Source organism: Microcaecilia unicolor, chromosome 7, assembly GCF_901765095.1.
Source record: "Microcaecilia unicolor chromosome 7, aMicUni1.1, whole genome shotgun sequence".
Lineage (NCBI taxonomy): Eukaryota > Metazoa > Chordata > Amphibia > Gymnophiona > Siphonopidae > Microcaecilia > Microcaecilia unicolor.
Window position 1 is genome coordinate 207,149,565 of NC_044037.1, and position 25,295 is coordinate 207,174,859.

General features: G+C 43.2%; 1 protein-coding gene across 1 annotated transcript in view; it reads right to left on the reverse strand.

Moving 5' to 3' along the window:
- The window catches only part of WDR75 (WD repeat domain 75), a 93,708-nt gene that overhangs the window by 13,904 nt on the left and 54,509 nt on the right, over positions 1-25,295 (reverse strand). Inside the window, exons 14-16 of the mRNA XM_030209594.1 lie at positions 24,273-24,453; positions 18,693-18,787; positions 5,596-5,691 (exon numbers count right to left, since the gene is read on the reverse strand). Coding sequence (XP_030065454.1) covers positions 5,596-5,691; positions 18,693-18,787; positions 24,273-24,453 — 372 coding nt within the window. The remainder of the gene's footprint in view (positions 1-5,595; positions 5,692-18,692; positions 18,788-24,272; positions 24,454-25,295) is intronic.

Genomic DNA, 25,295 nt, shown 5'->3' on the forward strand with positions numbered 1-25,295 from the left:
ATCCCAGCCGGTGTTACTGAAGAGGAGTTCCATAGCTACGTAGCTGTTGATTATGATCTACAAACAGCTAAAGACAACACTGATGTCGAGATATGCACCTACATGCAGGCAACAACGGCTGATGACGGAACAGATAAAGAAATGCGCAACGAGGCACGCGCTGACGAAATTCAACAACCTCCTCCTGTCACTTTTGCAAGAGCACTGGAGAGTCTCAACACCGTGCGGGCCTATCTGGAGGCCACTGGATGTCAGTGCTATGACAGTTTTTACCATCTGGCAGATGTAGTCTATGGAACTCACAGACCCAAGAGTGTACAGAGGACTATAACTGATTACTTCAAGTAAGCCTAGTATCAGTTAACTGAGACTGTATACTGTACGTAAAACAAACAGTACTGTACATATGTTTATCAGATGCCAAGCTTCTTTGGGTCACAACGGTTAAGTGGACGCTCTGGTTAACTGCATGCATTTCTTTGGTCCCAGATCCTTGCACTTAAGTGGATTGCACTATATATCACTTCTATGAGCCTTTGCAGCTGTGGAGTTTAAATTCATAGGGATCTCTGGGACCTGTCCAAATATGATTCACAGGCTAATGATTAATACTTGAAAGACATATTCAGTTTTCTTGTTCTTTAATCTTAGTATATTGCCAGCTTCCTATTAGTCTTGGATCCTCTTAATCGTGGCCTAACATTCTATCATATAAAATTTGTAAAATATTTTCTATGTATTATTTTTTTGCTATTTCTGAATAGGTTTTCTAAAGGAGAAATTAGGTCTTACCTTATAAATTTCTTTCCATTAGTCCTTCCCACTATTCCAGAACCTGTGGGATAGTTGTGTCCATCAACTTGTAAGTGGAGATAGAGAAGTGAAAACTGAGCTGAGACATCTGTCTCTTGGCATCCAGTCCAGCTCCTCAGTACTTCATAGACAAGAAGTAAGGAGAAAGTCAGAGTAAACACAACAACCTTAAATAACAAACTAACCTAACACTAACATGATGAGCAAACACGTATGGACCTCTCATCTCTGTCAATTTGTAGGAAGCACCATGCAAGGTAAGTGTCGTTATTTGACTCACTTCTTCCCATCGACTAAACATTTCAGAAACCTTGGGCGGGCCTCTGGAATAGTGGGAAGGACTAATGAAAAGAAAATGATCAGATAAGACATAATTTCTCCTTCCATTACATAGTTTTCCACTATTCCAGAACCTGTGGGATGTTTAAAAGCAATCCCTAGAGTGGGTGGGATCCTGGCACGCCACCCTGAGGACCAAAGCACTAAAACTGGCTTCCGAGTGCGCCAAAACATCCATCCTGTAGTGTTTGGCAAACATGTACAGAGTCGACCATATTGCCACCTTGCAAATATCTGCTGGAGACAGTAAAATGATCTCTGCTCAGGTTGTTGCACTACGCCTCGTAGAATGAGGCTGCAAGGCCTGAGGAACCTGCTTCTCCGCAAGCAAATAAGCTGACGCGATAATCTCCTTCAGCCATCTAGCAATTGTGGGCTTGGAATCCATGAGGTCAAGTCTCTGTTTACCAAAAAGCACAGTCTGTCCGATTTGCAAAACTCATTTGTGACTTCGATAACTAATGAGGACTCTATGCACAATTGAGAAGCTTCAAGAAAGAACACCTAGCCTCATTGTCCTCTCTACAAAAGGATGGAAGCTCCACAGATTGGCTGAGATGAAATGTTGATACCACTTCTGGAATAATCCATGCGCAGGCAGATCCCCACCTCTGAAAAGCAAAGAAAGGGATGCTAACAAGAGAGCCTGAAGCTCTGAAACCCTATATGCCAATGCAATAGAATGCCGTCTTCCGGAGTGGCTCAAAAGGAGGCTTCTGAAGAGCCCGAAGGACTAAATTAAGGTTCCAGTCTGGACACGGTGTACGAAAGGAGGCCCACAAGCGGTCTACTCATAGCAAGAATCAAACAATATCTGGGTGAGCTGCAAGAGACATCTTCTGTAGATGGCCCCATAAACAGGCCAAAGCCATAACCTTAACAATTAGAGAGCCCAATGCCAATCCTTTCTGAACGCCTGCCAAAACATTAGGATGTGCGCGACCTCAGCAGAGAAGGGAGAGAGTCTACATCCAGATACCAGTCCTCGAAAGTCCTCCATACCCTCGCATATGCCATGGATGTAGAGTGTTTCCAACCCTGAAGCATGGTAGCAACAAGCGAATCAGAATAACCTTCTGTCTCAACGGAGCACTTTCAATGGCCCAGATGTAAGACCAAAGAGGGTACAGAACCTCAGTGAGCACTGTACCTTTATTCAATAGGATGTAGAAGACGGAGAGATCCCCATTCAGAAGTTGAATCAGGTCTGCATACCATAGTCTCTGCAGTCAATTTAGGGCTACAAGAATTTCGACCCAAGTGCAATACAATCCTTTTCAATACGTGGCCTACAATAGGCCGAGGAGGGAAGCCATATTGTAGATGTGTCACCGGCCAGGTATGCAGTAAACACTGATCCCTTTCAAGCCTGGTTCTTTCCAATGGCTCAAGAACTCGGGTACTTTGGCATTCCTTTTCGTTGCCATCAAGTCCAGAAGCGGAGAACCCCATCAGTCTACTATCAGCTGAAACCCATGGCTAGATAGTTCCCATTCTCCCTATTCAAGGAGTGCCTGCTGAGAAAGTCCACCTCCACATTCAAGGTCCCAGAGATGTGAGCTGCCGACAAGCAGAGATTTTCCTTTGCCCAACTCATGAGGGAGGCCACCCTCACCACTATCAGATAACCGCGGGTCCCGCCTTGCTTGTTGATGTAACCCACCACCATGCTATCCCTGGGAGGAAACTCAGGCTGGGGCCCCTGAAATCACATGAGGCATTTCTCATGGCCCTGAGCTCCAAGTGATTTAATGAACACCGAGACTCCTGTTCCATCCAGGTGTCCTGTGCCAGGTGGAACTTGTAATGAGCTTCCCAACTTGACTTGCTGGCATCCATTGTCACCACCTCCCATTGTGTTATCGGAATGGGAGCTCAGATCTAAGACCAGACAAAAGGTGCCTTCTTTCAACGGGACAATGAAAGAGGAGTATCTGCCTTGTCCCTGTTTGGCCTGGGGAACTGGAACAATAGCCTGGAGCGCCAGTAAGGAAACCTATGGTGGTCTGAACCTCGACTATCTTGCTTCACTTTCGACAAGAAGACTGCAAGAAGAGAGGAGCGACCGGGCAGAACTCCAGCTTGTAACCTTCTCTAAGAATATCCAGAACCCACTGGTCTTGATGTGATTTTGGACTACTTACCAAGGGTGGACCAGCCTCGCATTATTATGAAGCTTTAGAGTCATTGGGCACTAGCGGAGTGGAGGACGTCCTGTCCAAATTAAAGGCTAACGTGCCTGAGAGCGGCTGATGACCAGACCAGCATCGTCTGTCGTCTCGAAATCGACATGGAAAACCACCTGAAGACAGACGACCAGAGCCTTTCAGCTTATCCTCCGGCAACTGCTGTGGCTTAGACTCAAGTTCTTTCACCGAGTTACTGAGATCTTCTCCAAACAGCCAACTGCCCTGAAAGGGCAGTTCAACTAGACGTGACTGATGCTGCAACCAGAGCTGCCGATGTGCTGTGACAGCCAAAGACATACTGTGGGCCATAGTTCTTAACTTATCACAAACAGCATCCGCCAAGTAGGGGGACCCCGCTTCCAGCTGGGCGCTGTGGTGCCCATCTTGTGTTGTTGACTGCTGATGCCACTTCAGGCATGCTCTTGCCATGAACGACTTGCACACTGTCACTTGAAGCCCCAAAGAGGCCAATTCAAAGGCTTGTTCAGCTAGCCTTCTAGTTTCCTATCTTTTAGGGCAATGCTCCCTTCCACTGGCAAGGTGGTCTTCTTAGTCATCACCGTAACCAGGGAGTCCACCCTGGGAAGCTGCAATTTATCTTTTTCCTCCAGAACTAAACAGGTAGAGGGAAGCCATGATTTTCCCCACTCTCTGCCCAGTGTCCGGTGAGACCTATTCTGCTGTAATCAGGTCCTGAATGTCTGAATGCATTGGGAAGGCCTTAGAGGACCTCTAAGGCCCCCCATGATCGACGAAGACAGAACTCCTTACACCGAAGCAGAAGGCTCCTCAATTGAAAGCACTGCCAGTGCCTCAGAAATAAGAGCACCGAGTTCCTCTTTATGAAACCTCAGTACTTTCAGATTGCTCCCCCCCCACCCCAGGAACAAACTCTACCTCCTCTGATGGCTCCTTCAATGATGGCTCCTCTGAATAGACCAAGGCCACATCAAATATGGAGGAAGAAGCCGAAATGGCCTTGGATGCCCAATTCTAGAGGTCTAAATGAGATATCTTAGGAGCCAGAGGGGCGAAAAACTGAGCACCTTGCAACAACTCTGACTGTCCCTGATTCAGGCCTAATGCAAAAGAAATATAAACTCCAGAGAAAACAAAGATCCCAATGCAGTTGAATGCTGTGGTGCCTCAGTCTGTAAAATGGCAGCTGTACTCCCCATGTGAACCTCATTGCCAGTTGGCCCCAATAAAACAGGGCCTGTTCCCGTGCTCTCCTGGATTGAACTGTGTATCGGCCCTGCTGGAGAGCCCAATGGCTAGCTAGCTAGCTGTGCTGGAAAAAGGAACAATTCCACAGATGGAATATATATTATTTATTAGGTAAAGAAATATATATGCTCTGAAGCAAAATGCAACGCAAAATACAAAATAACTTACTATAAAAACAGATCACCACCAAAATATAGATGATATATGATTATCCTAATGGACTAACTAAATGAGGTCACCGAGCTCCTCTTTATGAAACAACCTCAGTACTTTCAGCCAAGCCCCCTCCCTGCCCATCTTCAAATCCTTGCTCAAAGCCCACCTCTTCAATGTCGCCTTCGGCACCTAACCACTTTACCTCTATTCAGGAAATCTTGACTGCCCCAACTTGACATTTCGTCCTTTAGATTGTAAGCTCCTTCGAGCAGGGACTGTCCTTCTTTGTTAAACTGTACAGCGCTGCGTAACCCTTGTAGCGCTCTAGAAATGTTAAGTAGTAGTAGTTATAACAGAATGGTTATATAGGCCAAGGCCAGCAAAGGTGAGATCTCAGGTAAATACTCCTACAGAGCTGGACTGGATGCCAAGAGAGATATGCCTCAGCTCTGTTTGCAGTTCTCTACCTTCAAGTGCTGGTTGATGGACACAACTATCCCACAGGTTCTGGAATAGTAGAAAACTATGTAACAAAAAGGTGTTATGTCTGTGTTATTTTGAAATCTTATAAATAAAAAATTAAAAACAGCCCTCCCCTTTCTCAATCACTAACATACAGAAACACATATGTACATATGTACATATAGAAATACGCTCACTCATACAGACACACATATATGCAAGCATTCATGCACCCACGTGCATTCACAGGTATGCATACAAACATACATGTACTGACACACACAAGAATGAACTGAGTGAACTCACATTTGAAATACCGCTCGTGTTTTGAGGGGAAAAACAATGTTTTGGAACAGTTTCCATGCAGTAGTTTTTCATGACTTTGAGGAGAGGAGACCTTTGTACTCACAGTTTGAGCCTTCAGTCAGCCATGAGATGGCAGCGATGTATTCTGAAAGGGGGTCAGGTTGCAGAATAATGACATTGAGACTAGCGCTCCATTCCACTGCCAAAAAAAGTGCACATAAAATGTATCAGTTTGAAAGGGAAGCCACTGCATCACAGCATGGAAACTGATCATATGCTCTACAAGAAAAACACAGTAAACGTTCTACTTTCTCAGCTGGGCCAAAAAATGAAACATGAGTCAACAGTACTACAAATATTGATACAAGAGATTTACACAAAAGTCAGACTCAGCAAATTGACAAAGTAAGAACATTCACACACACTAATCTAAACAAAATTTTTGCTCAGGTGTCAAACAGCTGAGAAAACAGAAGTATTTACTTTGAGACTGATGAGACTAAGGGTCAAATGCCAAATCCTTTCTGAAGGAAAAAAAATGAAAGTTCTAAAACAGCGTACATACTAAATGAGAACATGATTTTACTTCCTTCCAGAAAATAAAGTGAATCAGGCCTTACATCCTCTGTTAAACTAACTTGCAAATAAACAGATTTCTGTTTCCAAAGGCAAAGATGACATGTAGATGTCAAGAAATTTTATTTAAAAGATTTATAATCCGCTCAATCTACAATGCTCAGCAGATCACAAGAAAACATACACAAAAATAGCATATAGATTAAGACGTGTTCTTTATTAATATTTTTATAATGCAATTTATAATTTAGGAGGTAGGAGGAGAAATTAGGTCTTACCTGCTAACTTTCTTTCCTCAAGTCCCTGCAGTCCAGTCGAATGAGTGTGCCTTCTCCTGCCAATAGATGGGAGACTGAGAACTAATGACCGACGACACCACATTATTAGGAGTGGAGGAGTGGCCTAGTGGTTAGGGTAGTGGACTTTGGTCCTGGGGAACTGAGGAACTGAGTTTGATTCCCGGCACAGGCAGCTCCTTGTGACTCTGGGCAAGTCACTTAACCCTCCATTGCCCGCAGCATTGAGCCTGCCATGAGTGGGAAAGCGTAGGGTACAAATGTAATAAAAAAAAAAAAAAAAAAAACCTGTGCAGCCCCAATCCAGCCGATAAAGCAGAAAGGTTGCTAAGAACACTTCCTACTTGATGTTTAACCAAAGAAGGAGGCAGCCAAAAAGCACTCAGGACAAAAAAAAGTTTAGTATTCTCCTCTGTCATTCTTTCCAGGGTGGGTTTTGGATTGGTCTAGAGGGACTCCAGGAAAGAAAATTAACAGATGAGACCTAATTTTTCCTTCCTTACTGGCCCACCATACCAGTCCAGACAAAAGGGAAGTACCAAAGCAATAACTACTTTGTGCAAGTATGAGTTGGTCCTACCTTCAAAACCATTGTGCCAAAACTTGCCTCTTGCACTGCTTCAGCATATCTATATATATAAAAGGCAAGACCAATGTTCTATGAAGCCTCCAGCTGGAAGTGTGAAGCGCCAGAGATATCCGGTTTCCCCATGAGTGAAGGAAAACAGCACAGCACGAAATCCCTCTCTCTGTAACAGTGAAAGACTCAGAGGGGGGAGGGGAGAGAGATGCCCTCACTCTCTCTGTAACACAAACACAGCACAGCAGGAAACTTAACACTGAAGGACTCCACTCACAGGGGGGAGGGGGAGGGAGAGAGGGCAGAGGGCAGGGACACACACTCCCACATGCACACTCTGAAGAAAACCTTGCTAGCCCCCGTTTCATTTGCATCAGAAACGGGGCTTTTTTACTAGTAACCTAAGAAAAAAACCAAAGTAATATAGGTAAGAACCACCTTACAAATCTGTTAAGGGACCACAGATTGCTCCGCCCAGGATAAAGGGTCATGGATTCGATATATTGCCTTCCTGTGATATAACCAAAGCTGTTTGCATACATTATATGCATGTACTTTCTCTGTCCCTAGTGGGCTCACAGTCTAAGTTTTGTACCTGGGACAATGGAGGGCAACAAGGAGCTGCAGTGGGAATTAAACTTGGTTTCCTAGGTTCTCAGCCCACTGCTCTAACCATTAGGCTACTCACTCTGGCAGAACCATCCACCCTCTGACAACATATGCCAAAGCTATCTCTTCCTTGATCCACCAAGCCGTCACCTTTAATGCTGCTTTGCCTTTTTGAGTTTTCCAAACTGTACAAACAGCCTTTCCCACCTACAAAGCTCCTTCATCTTCTTCACATAGCAGTGCAACAACCTATGCACATCCAGATTATGAAACCAACCGCTTTCTTCTGTACTATTACCTTCCCTAAGGGCCAACTGACCCATTCAGGTGAAATGGAGAAACTACCTTTGGGAGAAAAGAATAAACTGGCCTAATAAAAAACGTTTTACTGCAAGATCACTAGAAAGGGTTCATGATAAGACAAGGCATACAATTTCAAAATTCTTCTCGCTGAGGAAGAATATTTTAAGTTTAAGATCTTTAACTGTAGCTTATCTCAAAGGTTCACATGGTTCCTGAACTAATACCGAAAAGAAACACAGGAAAGAACTAGGTTCAGATCCCAACGTGGAACCACAAGATGACTGGAAGGTTTAAACATTTTTACCCTTCCTGAAGAAACTCGGCCACATCCACATGCAACTCTAATGAGTGCCCTAAAATATCATCTCTGTAACAAGAAATAGCAGGCAACTGCATCTTAAGAGAAGCCAAAACTAGACCTTTGTCCACATCATCCTGCAAAAGAAATCCAGAATTTCTGAGATAGAAAGTGTAAGCAGAATATCCTCATGATCTGCACATCACTTTTCAAATATTTGCTACACGCTGACATAGGCTAAGGAAGTTGATTTCTTTGAAAGCAACAAGGTACCTATCACCTTAGAGAAATACCCTCTTTTTTATACTCTCTTACCCTCTCAAGAGGCAAACTGTAAGAGAAAAACGAGACAGGTTCCACATTCGTATTGGCCCCTGCTCCAACAAATCCTCCACCATAGGCAGAGGTAATGGATCATCCACTCCAACTCTCATGAGATCTGCATTCCAAGGTCTTCTCAAACAATCATGAGGAACAAGTAACCTGATGGCTTTCTATCTTCTGAATGGCTTGATCAAGTAACGGCTAAAGAAAGTAGATATACAGCAGTTCTTGCTTCTAGCCTATCAAGAACCCAGCTCCAGTAAAACTGCCTTAACCATCCCACCCTCCACCAGGGGAAGTGGACTGTGGGTCCGCAAACCTCATTATGACCCTCTAGCCATTCTTTGGCCTGTTGATTCTGAGTCCTGATCTCCTCTTCCAGATCCCTGAAAGGAACTGCCCTCATAAGAACATATGTCGCATTGAGAACCACTGACCCTACCAGGCCTATCTCTCTAAGTTTCCTGGAAATGGCCCTTACCAGATTGCAAGCATGAAGACCTTTATCAATCCTGTGGAAGTCTGGGCATCAGAGTCTGTCAGGCTTTTCACCAACTTTCCAAGCCCTTATAGAAAAGATCCCACTGAAAGGAAGCTTACTCAGACATCCCTTCAAAGTCATATCAGCTGTACAACTGTTCAGCCACAAGAACCACCTCACTGCCACCAGCAGAGCCACGGACCTGGCTGATGTTCTGATAGTCATAAAAGGCATCAACCATGAAGGCCACACCCCCATCTTCAAACAAGCCACTTAAAAGAATTCTGCCATCTTATCAGTCTGAGAATCCGTTGGCAACTGGAAAGAAGCCCTGGCCATCAGACCTCCATAAATTGCTGCTTGCAAGGACAGGGATGAAACTTCAAAGGCCTGCTTCAACAAGATCTTTATGTGACAATCCTGAGGGTCCTTAAGTGCTGTACTGCCTTCAACTGGAATAGTCATCTTTTTAGTACAGCCAAAACAAGGGCATTTACTTTCTGAAGCTCATTTTCAGCCACAGGCATGGATACAGCCTGGCCATTGATACTGACACCTTCAGATCTGATGTACACAGACCTGTTGTTATCTCCTTTAGTGTACTGTGAACTGGAAATACCTGAACAAATTTTTAAAACCCAAAAGGAGTGTACCCTCCTCTTTGTCTCCTCTTGGGGATGTGATTCTAATATTTTCAAGGCTGAAAGAACTTGAGACAATCAGGAAGGGTAACTAGTCCCTATGAAAAACCAGGCTACAGAGCCCATCTTCTCCTGGGGAGACTTCTAATTGGTCCAACCACTCATCCTGGTCTTCCAAACTGATCTCAGGAAATAAGTCCTGCCATCTTCCCAAAATCTGAATGAACCTCCACCAAGTCCCGAAAGTCATCATCCTCCACTACCAACCAGAGTGTCTTAGGTCCAAGGGAGCTACCCCCTTATGGTATCCTGCCACCTTAACAGGCTGAGAAGGGGCCAATGCCAATCTTTTCTTTAACAAAAATGCCTTATGCAAAGATAAAGTAAATTCAGCCTAAAAAGCACACTTTGCACCATGAAATTCTTATTAATTTCCTCTGCCCTAATGGCAGCACTAGTCTGCTCCAGAGCATCAGACCAGTTGAGGACTGGAGTCCTTAGAACTGTCGCAGGCAGCAGCATGGCAGTATTTCCTGCCAGAATCAGGTTGCTATCTGCCTCAGCAACTGCTTACTGGGGGAATTGCAGCCTCTCTGCATACTGTGTGGCTCGATTCCATCCAGCGCAAGCAAGCTAGGAGTGCCGTCCTGTAAAAAGAGTGCACAGCCAGAACTGTTCACCCGCCCTGACCTCTCAGTGGGCACTGCAATTCAAGTCATGCAGCAATTCTGTTTAGGTATTGCAATGTGTTTTGAGGCCTGAGCAGCCCTGTTTTTGTGTGCACCTCAGGGCTGATGACGTAAAAATTGCCAAACTCTTATGCCTCTTCCCCTCTGTTGCTTGTCCCAGAGGCAAAGAAATCCCACTCTTGGGCTGCCCAGTACACTGTGCCGATTTTTGTTGTTTTTTTTTAGCATTGAATAACGTTCCCAGGGCTTTCAAGGGTCTTCTCTCAAGAGTAGGAAAGAGGGACTAAGGAACAAACTGCATGGCCAAACACTCCTAGAAGGGCAATTGGCATGGGAAGGAGGGGAGAAACCAGGTCAATCAAGGATGACACCCCTAGGGACAAAAAGAGCAGCAAGCTTTTGCCTAGTGGAGAACCTTTTCATTAGTGCCTCTTTCTTTTCCTTAGCCCTAGGGAGAACTGCAACTGAATTATCTAAAGGCCCTCCAGACTGTCCAGGATGCTCACCTATCATCTGCTGGAGACTGAGAAATACTGACTGGATTGGGGCTGCACAAAATCCTTATAAGTATGCCATCATTAGTCAGCAGTTCTCAATCTCCATTTGTTGGCAGGAGAAGACAAACCCATTTATCTAGACTGGTCTAGTGGGATAATTAAATCAATTCGGCTCACACACAAATATGAAGTATTGATGCTTATTTTAAAAAAAATGTATACAAACTGGTCAGTCTGTATATTTATCAAAATTGCTAATAATTTATTAGCCAATGACAGCTTTGCAGACATCACAATTACTACCAAAGGTTCCACCCCCTTGAAAAATAGGACTGACCAGCATCTGAAAGTTAGCTTTTGCATGTGATGGTCCACACACTACTAGAAATTAGGACAGGAATGAATTTTTGTAATTAATACTGCCCTACCTCTGCGAAGGATACCAAACTGCAACATCTTGGAAGGTGTGGATAACATGAGACAGGGTCTAGCAAAGCTTGAAGAATAGTCCACAATGTTAATGTTAAAAAACTCAGGTCATGTGTTTAGATCGCAAAAATCCAAGGGAGTGGTACAATATAGTGGAAGTACATTACAAAAGAGGAACATGGCAGTGACCATATCTGACATTCTGAAGGTAGCCTAACAAGTAGAAAAGGTGACAGCAAAAGCCAGAAAAATGCTCAAATGCATAAAGAAGAGGACTGGCCAGCAGGAAAGAGGTGACAATGGCTCTGTTCAAGTCTCTGGTGAGACCTCATCTGTACTACTGTATACGATTCTGAAGACCAAATCTTCCAAAGGAAAAAAACAGGAATAGAGTTGGTCCAGAGGGTAACTACCAAAATAGTGGTCCTTATCAAAGCATATGGGGACAAACAGAGATCTCAATATGTATATTTTGAAAAAAAGGTGAGAGTGGAAAAAAATTATACAACTAATTTCTATAGTGCTACTAGACGTACGCAGCACTGTACACTAAACATGTAAGAGACAATCCCCTGCTCAACAGAGCTTACAATCTAATCAAAACAAGCAGGAATTACTTATGGTGGGAATGAGAAAACAGATATACAAGTATAAAAGTGTTGCCATACTGGGATAGACCGAAGGTCAATCAAGCCCAGCATCCTATTTCCAACAGTGGCCAATCTAGGTCACAAGTACCTGGCAAGTTCCCAAAACAGAACACATTTTATGCTGCTTATCCTAGAAATAAGCAGTGGATTTTCCCAAGACCATCTTAATAATGGCTTATGGACTTTTATTTTAGGAAGCTATCCAAACCTTTTTAAAACCCCACTAAGCTAACTTCTCTTACCAAATTCTCTGGCAACAAATTCCAGAGTTTAATTACACGTCGAGTGAAGAAATATTTTCTCCGATTTGTTTTAAAATGTACTACTTTGTGGCTTCATTGTGTGCCCCATAGACCTAGTATTTTTGGAAACAGTAAACAAGCGATTCACGTCTACCTGTTCCACTCCACTCATTATTTTATAGAACTCTATTATATCTCCCCTCAGCTGTCTTTTCTCCAAGCTGCAGAACCCTAGCCACTTTAGCCTTTCCTCATAGGGAAGTCGTCCCATCCCCTTTATCATTTTTCTCACCCTTCTCTGTACCTTTTCTAATTCCACTATATCTTTTTTCAGATGCAGTGAACAGAACTGTACACAGTATTCGAGGTGCGGTCGCACCATGGAGCAATACAAAGGCATTATAACATCCTCATTTTGGTTTTCCCATTCCTTTCCTAATAATACCTAACATTCTATTTGCTTTCTTAGCCGCCACAGCACACTCAGCAGAGAGTTTCAACGTATCAACAATGACACCTAGATCCCTTTCCTGGTCGGTGACTCCTAATGTGGAACCTTGCATCACGTAACTATAATTTGGGTTCCTCTTTCCCCACATGCATCACTTTGCACTTTCTCACACTAAACGCCATCTGTCATCTGGATGCCCTGTCTCGTAAGGTCCTCTTGTAAATTTTTCACAGTCCTCTTTGTGATTTAAGAACTTTGAATAACTATGTTGTCAGCAAATAATTACCTCAGTAGTTACTCCCATCTCTAGATCATTTATAAATATGTCAAAAGCAGAAGTCCCAGAACAGATCCCCACTATCTACCCTTCTCCATTGATAATACTGACCATTTAACCCTAATCTCTGTTTTCTATCTTGTAACCAGTTTTTAATCCAAAATAGAACACTGCACCCTATCCCATGACTTTCCAATTTCCTCTGGCGTCTTTCATGAGGTACTTTGTCAAATGCTTTTTGAAAATCCAGATACACAATATCAACTGGCTCACCTTTATCCACGTTTGTTCACCCCCTTCAAAGGAAAGAAGATTGGTGAGGCAAAATTTTCCTTCACTAAATCCATGTTGTCTTTGTCTCATGAATCCAAGCTTTTGAATATACTCTGTAATTTTATTCTTTATAATAGTCTCCACATTTTGCCCATCACCAGCATCAGGGCCACCGATCTATAATTTTTTTTTAAAATCGACGTTACATTGGCCACCCTCCAATCTTCCGATACCAATCTTGATTTTAAAGATAAATTAGATATTACTAACAATAGTTCTACAAGTTCATTTTTCAATTCTATCAGTACTCTGGGATAAATACCATCTGGTCCAGGCAATTTGCTACTCTTCAATTTGTCAAATTGTGCCATTACATCTTCCAGGTTTATAGAAATTTCATTCAGTTTCTCTGACTCGTCAGCTTTGAATACCATTTCTGGCACCGGTATCGCTCCCAAATCTTCCTCGGTGAAGATCAAAGCAAAGAATTAATTTAATTTCTCTGCTATGGCTTTGTCTTCCCTGAGTGCCCCTTTTACCCTTCGGTCACCTAGCAGTCCAACTGATTTTTTGCCGGCTTCTTGCTTTTAATATACCTAAAAAAAAGTTTTTACTATGTATTTTTGCCTCTGTGTCTTCCTTATCAGCACTTTGAATTTAACTTGCCATTCTTATTATTTTCAATCAGATCCTTCGCCCATTTTCTGAAGGATTTTCTTTTAGCTCTAACAGCTTCCTTCACCTCTCTTTTTAACCATGCTGACTGTCGCTTGGACTTCCTTCCTCCTTTTTAATACAAGGAATATAACTGGCCCGAGTTTCCAGGATGGTAATTTTGAACAGCATCCACACATGATGTAAACTTTTGACCTTCGCAGCTGCTCCTCTAAGTTTTTTTTCACCATTCTTCTCATTTTATCATAGTCTCCTTTTTGAAAGTTAAATGCTAATGTATTGGATTTCTTGTGTGTACTTACTCCAGAGTCGATATCAAATCTGACCATATGATCACATCATGCACTCCACTAAGGACTAGGTCTAGAATTTTTCCCCCTCTTGTTGGCTTCTGTACCAGCTGCTCCATAAAGCAGTCCTTGATTTCGTGAAGGAGTTTTACCTTCCTAGTATGCCCTGATGTTACATGTAGCCAGTCAATATCGTGGTAATTGAAATCACCCATTACCATTGTGTTGCCCAGTTTGTTAGCCTTCCTAATTTCTGACAGCATTTCTACATCTGTCTGTTCATCCTGGCCTGGTGGACGGTAGTATACTCCTATCACTATCCTTTTCTCCTTTACACATGGAATTTCAATCTATAGGAATTCCAAGATGTGTTTTGTGTCCAATGCTACCCCCTCCACCAATTTGATCCACCCTATCACTATGATATAATTTGTACCCTGGTATGACAGTGTCCCACTGGTTATCCAGCTTCCACTAGGTCTCAGAGATGCCTATTATATCTAATTTTTCATTTAGTGCAATATATTCTAACTCTCCCATCTTATTTCTTAGGCTTCTGGCATTCCCATATAGACATTTCAAACTATGTTTGTTGTTCCTATTTACATCATGCTCAGTACTTGATAGTATTAATTTACTTATGATCTTTTGTCTGATTTTTATTTAAAAGATACCTGGTCTATTATGGTCTCTACTGCAACCTTGCTATCAGGATACCCTATCTTCCCTGTTCTATTGACATCTTTGAAAGATACCTTGCTCTGAACCATGCACTTTTGAACGACTGTCGGCCTTACCCCAGTTTATAGTTTAAAAACTGCTCTATCTCCTTTTTAAATGCCGATGCAAGGAGCCTGGTCTCACCCTGGTTAAGGTGGAGGCCATCATTCCGGAATAGGCTCTTCCTTCCCCAGAAGCTTGCCCAGTTCCGTACAAATCTAAAATCCTCCTCTCTGCACCATCGCCTCATCCACGCATTGAGACTTCGGAGCTCTGCCTGTCTCTTGGGCCCTGCATGTGGAACAAGGAACACTTCTGAAAATGCTAATATAGAGGTTCCGGATTTGAGCTTTTTACCTAAGAACCTCCCTCCCACAGTTTTCTGTGTCACTGCTACCCACATGTATCAAGACAGCCGGCTCCTCCCCAGCATTAAGTAAAATTCTATCTAGATGACACATGAGGTCCACCAGCTTCACACCAGGGAGGCAAGTGACCAGACGATCCTCATGTCCACCAGCCACCCAGCTATCTATATGCCTAATAATCGAATCATCAACTACAACAGCCATCCCTATCCTTTCCCTCCTGGGCAGAAGCTTCTGGAGACACATCATTGGTGCGAAAAGATATTGTTCCTGGGTACTCAGCAGAGGAAACGCTCTGGTGACAGCTGCTAACAGAATGGATATTGCCGCTGCTGCAGTCAGCAAAAGAAACAGGTTCTTAAGGACCGCAGAGGGAGGAGTGGGAGAGGTGCTGGAACTGCAGGTGGGAGAATGAGAGGGGTGCGGGGAAGGAGAAGTGCAGGAGATATGCTGCACCTGCGAGAGGAGGGAAGAGGATAGAAGCATGAGAGAAACACTGCTGCAAACTTGATTTAAAAAAAAAACATTGTAAAAAGATGAACCTCCCCCACGCGTCATGGCAGGGCTGGGGATTCACTGTATCCCTTGAAGGCACTGACTGTATGCCAGTGGGGATGGGGGCAGAATCTTGTGGGGCACACCTGAAAACTCTTTACAGTACAACAGTTGAGAAGCACTGCCTTAGAGAATGCTCAATATTTAAATATGCTGACATGTTGAAGCATACCACCAAGCCAGTCAAATGAGGTGAATCTTTGAACTAAGGAGCACATTAAAAAAAACTGCGAGTGGGAGGAAATGACGCCACCGGCAGAGATGGCTGCCTAGCCATTCAGCTTCTCCGGACCTCACCGTTGTTAGCTATCATTAGCGAAGTGTTTGGCTTTTCTTTACCTGGGCAGTACCTGTGTTGACCTGAGGAATGCACCAGAATGATGGCAAACCGCACGGGGGAGCCAAATCTGAAGGCTTTTGCATGTCAGCCGCTAGCGATGGAGGAGCAGGCTCCCAGCAATATGGCGGCACAGCACATGGAGTTCCGCGTGTTGAGTGGCTCAGTAGAATCACAGGTGAAGGAAAACTATCAGCATCCGGTGGGCTGTAGCGAGCTTCCAGCTGGACTGGGAATTTAAAAGCGACCATGGCAGGAAATGTGCCAAGATGTAGAAAATCTTCGGAAAGTAGTAGAGGATATAGAACAAACTGAACGAGTTTGAGGAAAGTGTCATTGATTATGACGGAGAACTGAAGACCTTACAACACAGATGTACTCAACCAGAATGCACTGCAACAATCTGCGGGCTCGGGGAATCCCTGAAATGGGGACAGAACAATCTACGCAGACATTAATGCAGTCACTATGTCATCAAATCCTCTTAGCAGTGAACCCAGAGATGGAGCTGCCTGTGATTGAATATGAGAGAGTACATCACGCACTTGAACCTCAGCCTGGTGATCACCCTAGAGACCTTGTGGCATGTTTTTTGCGTTATCTTATAAAAGAACAAATATTGCAGGCTGTACATAAGGTGGGCTCTATTCTCTGGGAAGGTTCTAAGGTGAAATCATATTCTGATATGTCTGCCGTCACTTTGTGCAAATGACATCAGTTTTGGGATGTCATTCACTATCTCAACTCCCATAACATGCGCTATTCTTGGCATTAACTTTTTGGACTCTTCTTCACAATCATCATCCAGCTTAACAGGATCACAACACCCGCTGAGGCATGCTTCTTATTGCGCAATGCCAAGTTGCTTGCAGCTATGGAAGAGTCTGAGCAGTCGGATCTTTTGGGGTCCCTGCCTTCCCTTAATATACAGCACTAGGGGTGGGGAGATCAGAAGGGGAAACGTTTGCAGCAAGATCCTTTGGGGCCCCGGCCTTCCCAAAATATACAGCACTGGAGGCGGGGAGATCAGAAGGGGAAACGTTTGTAGCAAAACTCTGATAGACCATCCAGTACTCTGGATTGCCTAGACTGAGAGCGGTTTCCATCTGCACTTGATGCGAGTGCTCTTGCACCATGTAGATGGATGGACTGCAGGGTACATTGACAAGACTAGGGACTGTAATGGTTAATGTTGCTCACAGGTTTCTTTTTGTTTACTGGATATAAGATTCTGCTTAACCAAATTAATTGTGTATTTGTACTGTTTAGAGCCAAGCTGGCAAGATTATGATGGTGGTGGTGTTGGGGGGGGGGGGGGGGGGGGGGGGGTCTGGAGGGGGCCAGCAGGGGGGATCAGTTTCCTCTTAGGGCCTGTTGTTTGATGGGGTTTGTTAATTCTTGTGGGGGCAGGTGTTTGTTGCAAGGAAAGGATTATCTGCCTTTCACAAGATACATCTTTTGAATGACGGACAATATTTTCAAGCTCTCCCACTGGGCTGTTTGGATCCTAGCTACTGAGCTTGGGAGACGGGTGGGTTCTCTCAATTAGGGCAATTGATGGACGATGGCATATTGGTGGCCTTCTCCGAGTTGGAGGAGGAATTTGGGTTGGGCCCTAAGGACTTTTTCCACTATAGGCAAGTCTCAGATTTTATTTGCAAGTGGGTCCTTACAGAATTAGAGCATGATGAAACTTTTTTAGAATGGAAGGTAAATGGGAGTAGTGGGAGCGGCTGTATTTCTAGATTCTACTGCACTTTGGTACAACAGATCTCCTCGGCTATTAAATATATTTATTATCTCATTTAAATCCCACATTTTTCCAACTGTATCAGGCTCAATGTGGCTTACATCGCTCCGCAAAGGCGAACGCCAATGCAGTAAATTAATCTAATACAGTAATAAATCTACAATTGAAATAATAGGGAGGGGAGAAGGGGGGAGGGATGGTATGTACAAAGTTGTCAGTAGATTGAAGTGTATCAGGCAGTGGAGACATATGTTGAGTCCTTGGAGTAGGCTATATCCCTCTCTGGGAAGGTCACTTAGGTTATACCTAGGCTCCTAAGTTTTGGGATAAAATCTTTAAACGCCTTCTAAAACTCTCTATTGCTAGCAATCTAGAGGTGAATGTTGTATCAGTGGTATCTTACTCCTGCTCGCTTACAGAAAATGTATGATCATGTCTCGGCTGCCTGCAGTAATAGGGCCACCTTTGTTCATATTGGGTGGACTTGCCCTCAGACAGCGGTCTACTGGGATATGGTTTTGAAATGGTAACCTTTGAAGAATAACACCAGCTTACGGCTCAGTTTCAGCAAAAATTTAAAATTTTATAACCTTGTTGCGGAAATTTCAAACAACTGCATGTTCTCTGTATTTCATTTATGGCTAAAAATCACTGAAGATGCAGGTTAAGAATACCAAAATGCAGGAAAAAGGAATGTTTTTCTAGCATTTAGGCAGAGATCACTGTAATATGTTTTATCTATTCATATTTAAGTTTCTTACACAGAATATATACCTCAATACACTACAATAAAACATCAAAAGGGCCTTTTGTATTATAGCCGATAGGGAAACTATTGATCTTGACTAGCAAGGCAACACCCCTTATTTCAATAATAAAACAAACTTACATTCACAGGTCAGCAGGTTCCAACAGCATAAAAATCTATCATCAGTTGTACCAAGAAGATATTTGGAACAACTCAGTCTTCCGAAGCAAAGATCCCTAAAAGAAGAGCACACCCAAAGAAAATAACTGAGGTCAGTCTTCAAAAACCATTACACGTCTGTTGCTCTGCCAACATAAGTGATTTTATTTTTTTAAATTAATTTGGTGCTATTATACATATAGTTCACTATACATGCAGGAGTCGATATTCAAAGTAATTTAATCGAGCAGGATTCTCCAGCCTGGTTAAACAAATAATAATAGTAATAGGATGGAGGTAGGATGTGCCATGATGTAAGGGTGGTGTTCCTGCTAAACTTGGATTATCAGTCCACAGCAATACACCAAAAACTGAGCACAATACATATATAAAAATTTTTTTTTATAATTTATTGGATTTTATTCCAGAAAAACATTATACATATATGAATAATGAAAGTGATAAGTTTTGTTTAAATTAGTTTTGAAGGTTTCTGTTACATTTATTAATTTTATAATTTGAAACCGTTTCTTTAAGAACACCCAGAATTACGTTTGGTATTTAAACAAATTTATGGCCAGCTATCTACTGCTATTCAGTGGCACTTAGCTGGGTAGTGCCCACTTTTGAAGGAACCCTCTACACCTCCCAGGTGTACTTTAACAGTCCTTGGTGGTCTAGTGCTGAAAGGGCAAGAACGAGCCCCACTCACTCCTGCCCATGTGGGTTCCGGTTTCAAAATGGCTGCCACAACTTCTAGTGGTAGTCCTGAGATACTACCACATGAACCAAATAATTAATAATTTTATTTCAATACCATTTATATGTGAAATGTTTCCGATACTGTAGGTTTTATATTATTTTTAGGGCTACATTTTAAATCGAAGTTAACTCTGCAACTAATGCAGTAATCATTAATCGTGATTAAAAAATTAATCATATTACAGCATCACCTATCTCCTCCAAACATCTCATTTGCCTTCTTCCACTCCAACCTCTAAACTTGGCTCAATCTAACATCTTTCCCCATCCAAAATTCATCATCATCCACCCTTCAAGTGCCAGTTTACCTTTGAGGTGGTCTTCTTTTGATCCTCGCCAGTTGCAGCGTTGCATATATGCTGCCTGCAGCCTGGTTTGAAGCTTTCCCTCTGACCCATCCTGTTCACGCACAAACAGGAAATGATATCAGATGAAGCAGGATAGGCTAGAGGGACATTTTTGGAGCAGGCCACGGGCAGCATGTGTGCAATGATACCACTTCTGTGGACCAACAGAAGATGACCTTTAAGATAGGCTGCCTGGAGTTGAAGAAGTCAAAGATGGAAGCTGTGGTCAAGGCAGTGAGCTTCAGCAGCCACAAAGACAGCTTGGTGCTGCTCACCACCAGGTTTGTGTCACTGCTCATGAGAGAGAAAGAGATAATAGACCCCCAGGAAAGAAAGAGAATGATTCTGAGGAGAGGAGGAGGAGGGAGGGAGGGAAGGAAGAGAAATGGAAATACGATGGGAAGGAGAAAGATTATCAGTCTTTTAGGGATGGGGGATGGGATTTGATATAACCACCTTTCTGTGGTTACTATCAAAATGGTTTACATATTGCATACAGGTACTTATTTTGTACCTTAGGTAATGGAAGGTTAAGTGAGGAGCTGCAGTGGGAAATAAACAAATACATAAAATACCTTTAATTGTGTGACATAAAATACCTTTAATTGTGTGATTAAATTTTTATTTGAACTGCAGCCCTAATTATTTTGATGATTTTTTTTGTAATGATTTATAGCTTTTTTGTGTCGAAGAAGCTGTTACTTGGCGGAGATTCACACATTAACTTTTACAAATGATACTGGCCTTGTAGCGTACTGAGTTTTTTTTTTATTATTATTTCAGATTGAAGCCTATGACATCTTAGTAATATTTGTCTTTTTGTTTTCTATTGAAATGTAAGGAACAACCCATTACCCTCTACCAGAGGGTTTATATTGCTGTTGAGAAAACCAAGGAACTGATATGTAGTTTATGTTGTTAGAGAACGTGTTAATATTTTTTTCAGACCACTTTAAATTGTATACATTTTGATACATTTATGTTTTTACTAGTAAAAAAGGCCCGTTTCTGACACATATGAAACGGGCGCTAGCAAGGTTTTCCTCGGAGTGTGTATGTTTTGGAGAGTGTATGTGAGAGAGAGAGTGAAAGTGCGAGTGTGTGTGTGTGTGAGAGAGAGTCTGGGTGTGAGTGTCTGTGAGAGAATGAGAGTGTGTGCAAGTGCATATGTGAGACACAGTGTGATTGAGAGTGTGTTAGATTTGACGTTACTATGAGCCAGAGGTAAGAGGGATAGGATTGGAAGAAATGACCTTTAAAGCCAAGTTGGTAAACCAAAGGGAGTACCATTAAGATAAAATTAGTTAAGTTACCCAGCAAAACAGTTGAGTAAAGTTGATCCCTTTGTTAGGCTAGTGAGTGTTTTGTTTCAAGTGGACATCTCAAAAGAAAGCAAGAAGCATTGACTATTTATTTACCTTGATGGATTTTGTTTGTGTATAGGGGCCAGTGTTTCCATTTTCTTCTATTTATGGCTGCATATCTTTTCTAGGAGTTTGTTGTGTGCCGTCAACGCCTCCTCCGCGTGATGCACCCCCCCCCTCCCGCTGCCATCCCACCCTACCGTCTCGTAGTTTTGCTGGCGGGGGACCCAAAATCCCGCCAGCAGAAGTCCTCTGTTGTGTGCTGTGCTGACTCTGACGTGCTCTTCAGCATTGCTAGCCTGTGCAGGGCGGGGTTCTGTGCGTCTGACGTCCTGCACATGCAGGACGTCAGACACACAGAAGCCCTGCCTGCAGAGGCTAGTAATGCTGAAGATCACGCCGGAGTCAGAAGACAGGACTTGTTCTTGCAGGGTTTCGGGTTCCCCAGCGGCAAAGCTACGCGTCGGTGGGTGGGTAGGGGTGGAGGTGGGTGTTGCTTCATCTGCATTTTGTTGTGGGGCTTATTTTGTTTCCTGGATTTTCGTGGGTGGCTTGGTGGGGGGCCGGTGCTGGACATCCAGGGGGAGGAGTAGTACTCCTCCCCCTGCTTGGTTTCGATTTGTTCATTGACACCCTTAACGTTCTGTGGGCAAAGGTTCTGATCTCACAGCACAACGTTAAAGGGTTCGTTCGACGTTATGACTTTTGACGCGAGGGCGGGGCACAGAGTCATAGTGGGATGGCTTCACCACCATGAACTTACGAACCCTTTATCTTTGTGCTGTGAGTTCAGAACCTTTGTCCTCAGAACGTTGAGGGTGCGTTTTATTATAGTAGATATGCTTATGTTTCAGCATGTCTGTCTCCCCTTGAAGCTGCTGCATATGGGCAAAACATGGCCATGTCAGGCTGTCTACTCAGAGTTTTAAAGACTAATTGGTATATCTCACTCTTTCATTTGGTTCCTGGATAAAACTTGCCTCTTGGTTTGGTAAATTGCTGACACACCAAATCTACATGCTGACAGTTTGCTATGGGAGAAGACAGCATCTGCTTCCTTCACCTCAACAAGTTTTGACCTCTCTGTCCTCCATTCTGCAGGTCTTCTTTCCTAATTACAAACTGTACCAATTCCCTTGGACCTTCCAATATGCAGTCATCACAACAACCCTTCCAGGCCCCCTCCACAAATATTTCTGTTCTGTGTTCACAGATGAAAGGCCGGGGGGTAGGACCAAAGAAAACAAATACTAAGGGGGATGGATGTATGGTAGACCAGCACCAATTCTCAGAAGACTGCATTTGTGAGCAGCTAGCTAAACTAAAATGTAGACAAAGCGATGGGGGCCTGATGGGATACATCAGAGGATACTCAAGGAACTTGGAGATGTTCTGGCAGCTCCACTGTCCAACCTCTTCAATGCCTCCTTAGAATCTGGAGTGGTCCCAGGGAACAACATTGGATCTATAAGTTAGATGCAGTTGAACCTAATGGCCTTAATAAAGGCATTGAGTGGAACGCTTATTACTAAAGGTTGACAGTTCCCCATAGGCTGGCATCATTTTACAAGAAGTAGATTCTGAGCCTTCCTATTGGATTAGGATATGGACGCCTGGTTATTTATAGTTAGCGTGGCTGACTCCCTCTGCGCCATCTTTGGATCATTAATGACCGGGACTTTGGTATTCAAGTCTGTTTGAGTCAGTGAGCTTATGATGTGCAGTGCTCTTCCTGATGCAGCTCTTTTGGAGGCAAAACAAGGCGCACTTGTTGAAGAGTTGGTGCATTCCGCTTGAATGTCGGGGTGACAGACGGCAACCCCTTCCCTTGGATACTATGAGGAGCCCTCACGGTAATTTGGACTGAGCTAAGTACCCAAATACCCAAGTGGTTAACAAACACTTCTGCTTTACTTGGGGGGTTTAAGAGATCCAGAAGAAGGATATTGTTCTCCTGGGGGCTTCTAGTTCACAAGGGCGGTGAAGAATTGATACAATTGTCTTAGGACATATTTATTTAGTTTGGTGATTGGTGCATTCCACATTAGGTATTTGGAGGGGGGCTGGAACTGGCTGAGGCGATGGCTCTACGTGCCAGAGGTTCGCCATCACTGTCCTAAAGCAATTGGTCATTTGTTGAGAGCTAGGCCCATTCATCCATAAGGTCAATGGCAGCAGGGTCTATGATACTATGTTCAAAACACCAGCACAGCACAGCACATGCGCAGCATCCCAATCTCCAAAAGATACATTTAGCATCTCATTTATATAAGATTCAAAAATAATTCTTACAGTTTCTCTGCTGTGTCACCGTACAAGTTAGTAAAACTACCTCTTCTATGAATTTCAAATAGTAACCTAAACTCAGAAGGCAATAAATCAAGAGAAAATGTCCCGGCAGCAGCTCAGAGAAAGCCTGAGAGAGTAGCTAATCTTTAAAATCCCACCTCCCAAATCAATAACATTCTCTCTCTAATAAATTAACTTCTATGACAATAAGCATCACAACAACAAAAGGCACAAAATAAAAGAGAATAAAGTTGTATTATGTAAATGTATGATACATTTTTTTAGGCTTTCAGATAACATGCAGTATCTGCTACAGAGCAGCACCTTCCAAAGTTTTAACTAATATGAACCCATTTCACTGTTGAAAAATTCATGGGATGACACAAATGGTAATGTAAAGAAAATTGCAGATCTCTTCTCCCTCATTCACTTCCTTCTCCCCCCCCCCCCCCCCCCCATTCAACTAATTAAAACAGCAGCAGTGGGTGGCCAATAGTAAGATCAGTCTGCACAGGTCCTGTATATTAGTGTGCAATCAATCAGAGATCCCAGTCCTGTACGTTTTCAATTTAACAGGAAACCCATACTGAAGGAGGCAGCACAACCTGTGAATACTCACCGATTTATAGGCCCCTCACCGACTGCCACTGCTGGGCATAGGTTACAGTGGAGGTCCAGGAAGAGGGAGAGCAGTGCTGTTTCGTGACCCCATCTGGGTCCCTAATCCACAGAATGAGAACCACTTATATAGAAAATTATACTTCCCAAAGGTAAGAGTAAGAACAAGAAATATTAAATACCGTATTTTCCTTGGAGGCTGGCAGAATGTACACTTTAGGTCCCAGGTGTCTGACTCCCATACAGTGATAGTTTCTTGGAAGCTAACTGCGAGTAGAGAGCCATCCTCAGAGAAACAGCAGTTAGTGGCCTGGTAACTGTGGTAACTGCCAACAAAATCACAGTTCCAGCAAGTGCTCTGCCCTGTTCACAGGAAAAAACCACCACAACATTTAATACTTTACCAAAAAAAAAAAAAAAAAAAAACACACCCTACACCCTTAAGGAAAAATTAGGTCTTATCTAATAATTTTCTTTCCATTAGCCCTTCCCACTATTCCAGAACCTGTGGGATAGTTGTGTCAACCAGCAGGTGGAGATAGAGGACTGAAAACTGTGCCGAAACATCTCTCTCTTGGCATCCAGTCCAGTTCCTCAGTATTTATGTAGACAAGCAGTAAGGAGAAACTCAGAATAAACACAACCTTAAACAACTCGCTAACCTAACACTAACCAGACGAGCAAAAGTGTGGCCCTGTCATCTCTGGATGGCTTGCAGAGAACAAGCGAAAGTCAGGAAGCACCATGCAAGGTGACAGCTGATATTTGACTCATTACTTTGCACTGATTAAACATCTCTCTGGAATACTGGGAAGGACAAATGGAAAGAAAATTATCAGGGAAGACCAAATTTCTCTTTCCTTTACATAACTTCCCACTAATACAGAAACTATGGAATGTTCAAAAGCAATCCCTAGAGTGGGTGGGATCCTGGTGCCACCATCCTAAGGACCAAAACCCCAACACTGGCTTCCGAGCGTGCCGCAATGTCCACCCTCTAGTGCTTGGCAAAGGTATGCAGCGTTGACCATGTCACCGCCTTGAAAATATCCAGAGACAGTAAGGTAGTCTCTGCCCAAGATGTTGCTGTATGCCTCATAGAATGAACCCGTAAGGCTACTACTACTACTATTTAGCATTTCTATAGCGCTACAAGGCGTACGCAGCGCTGCACAAACATAGAAGAAAGACAGTCCCTGCTCAAA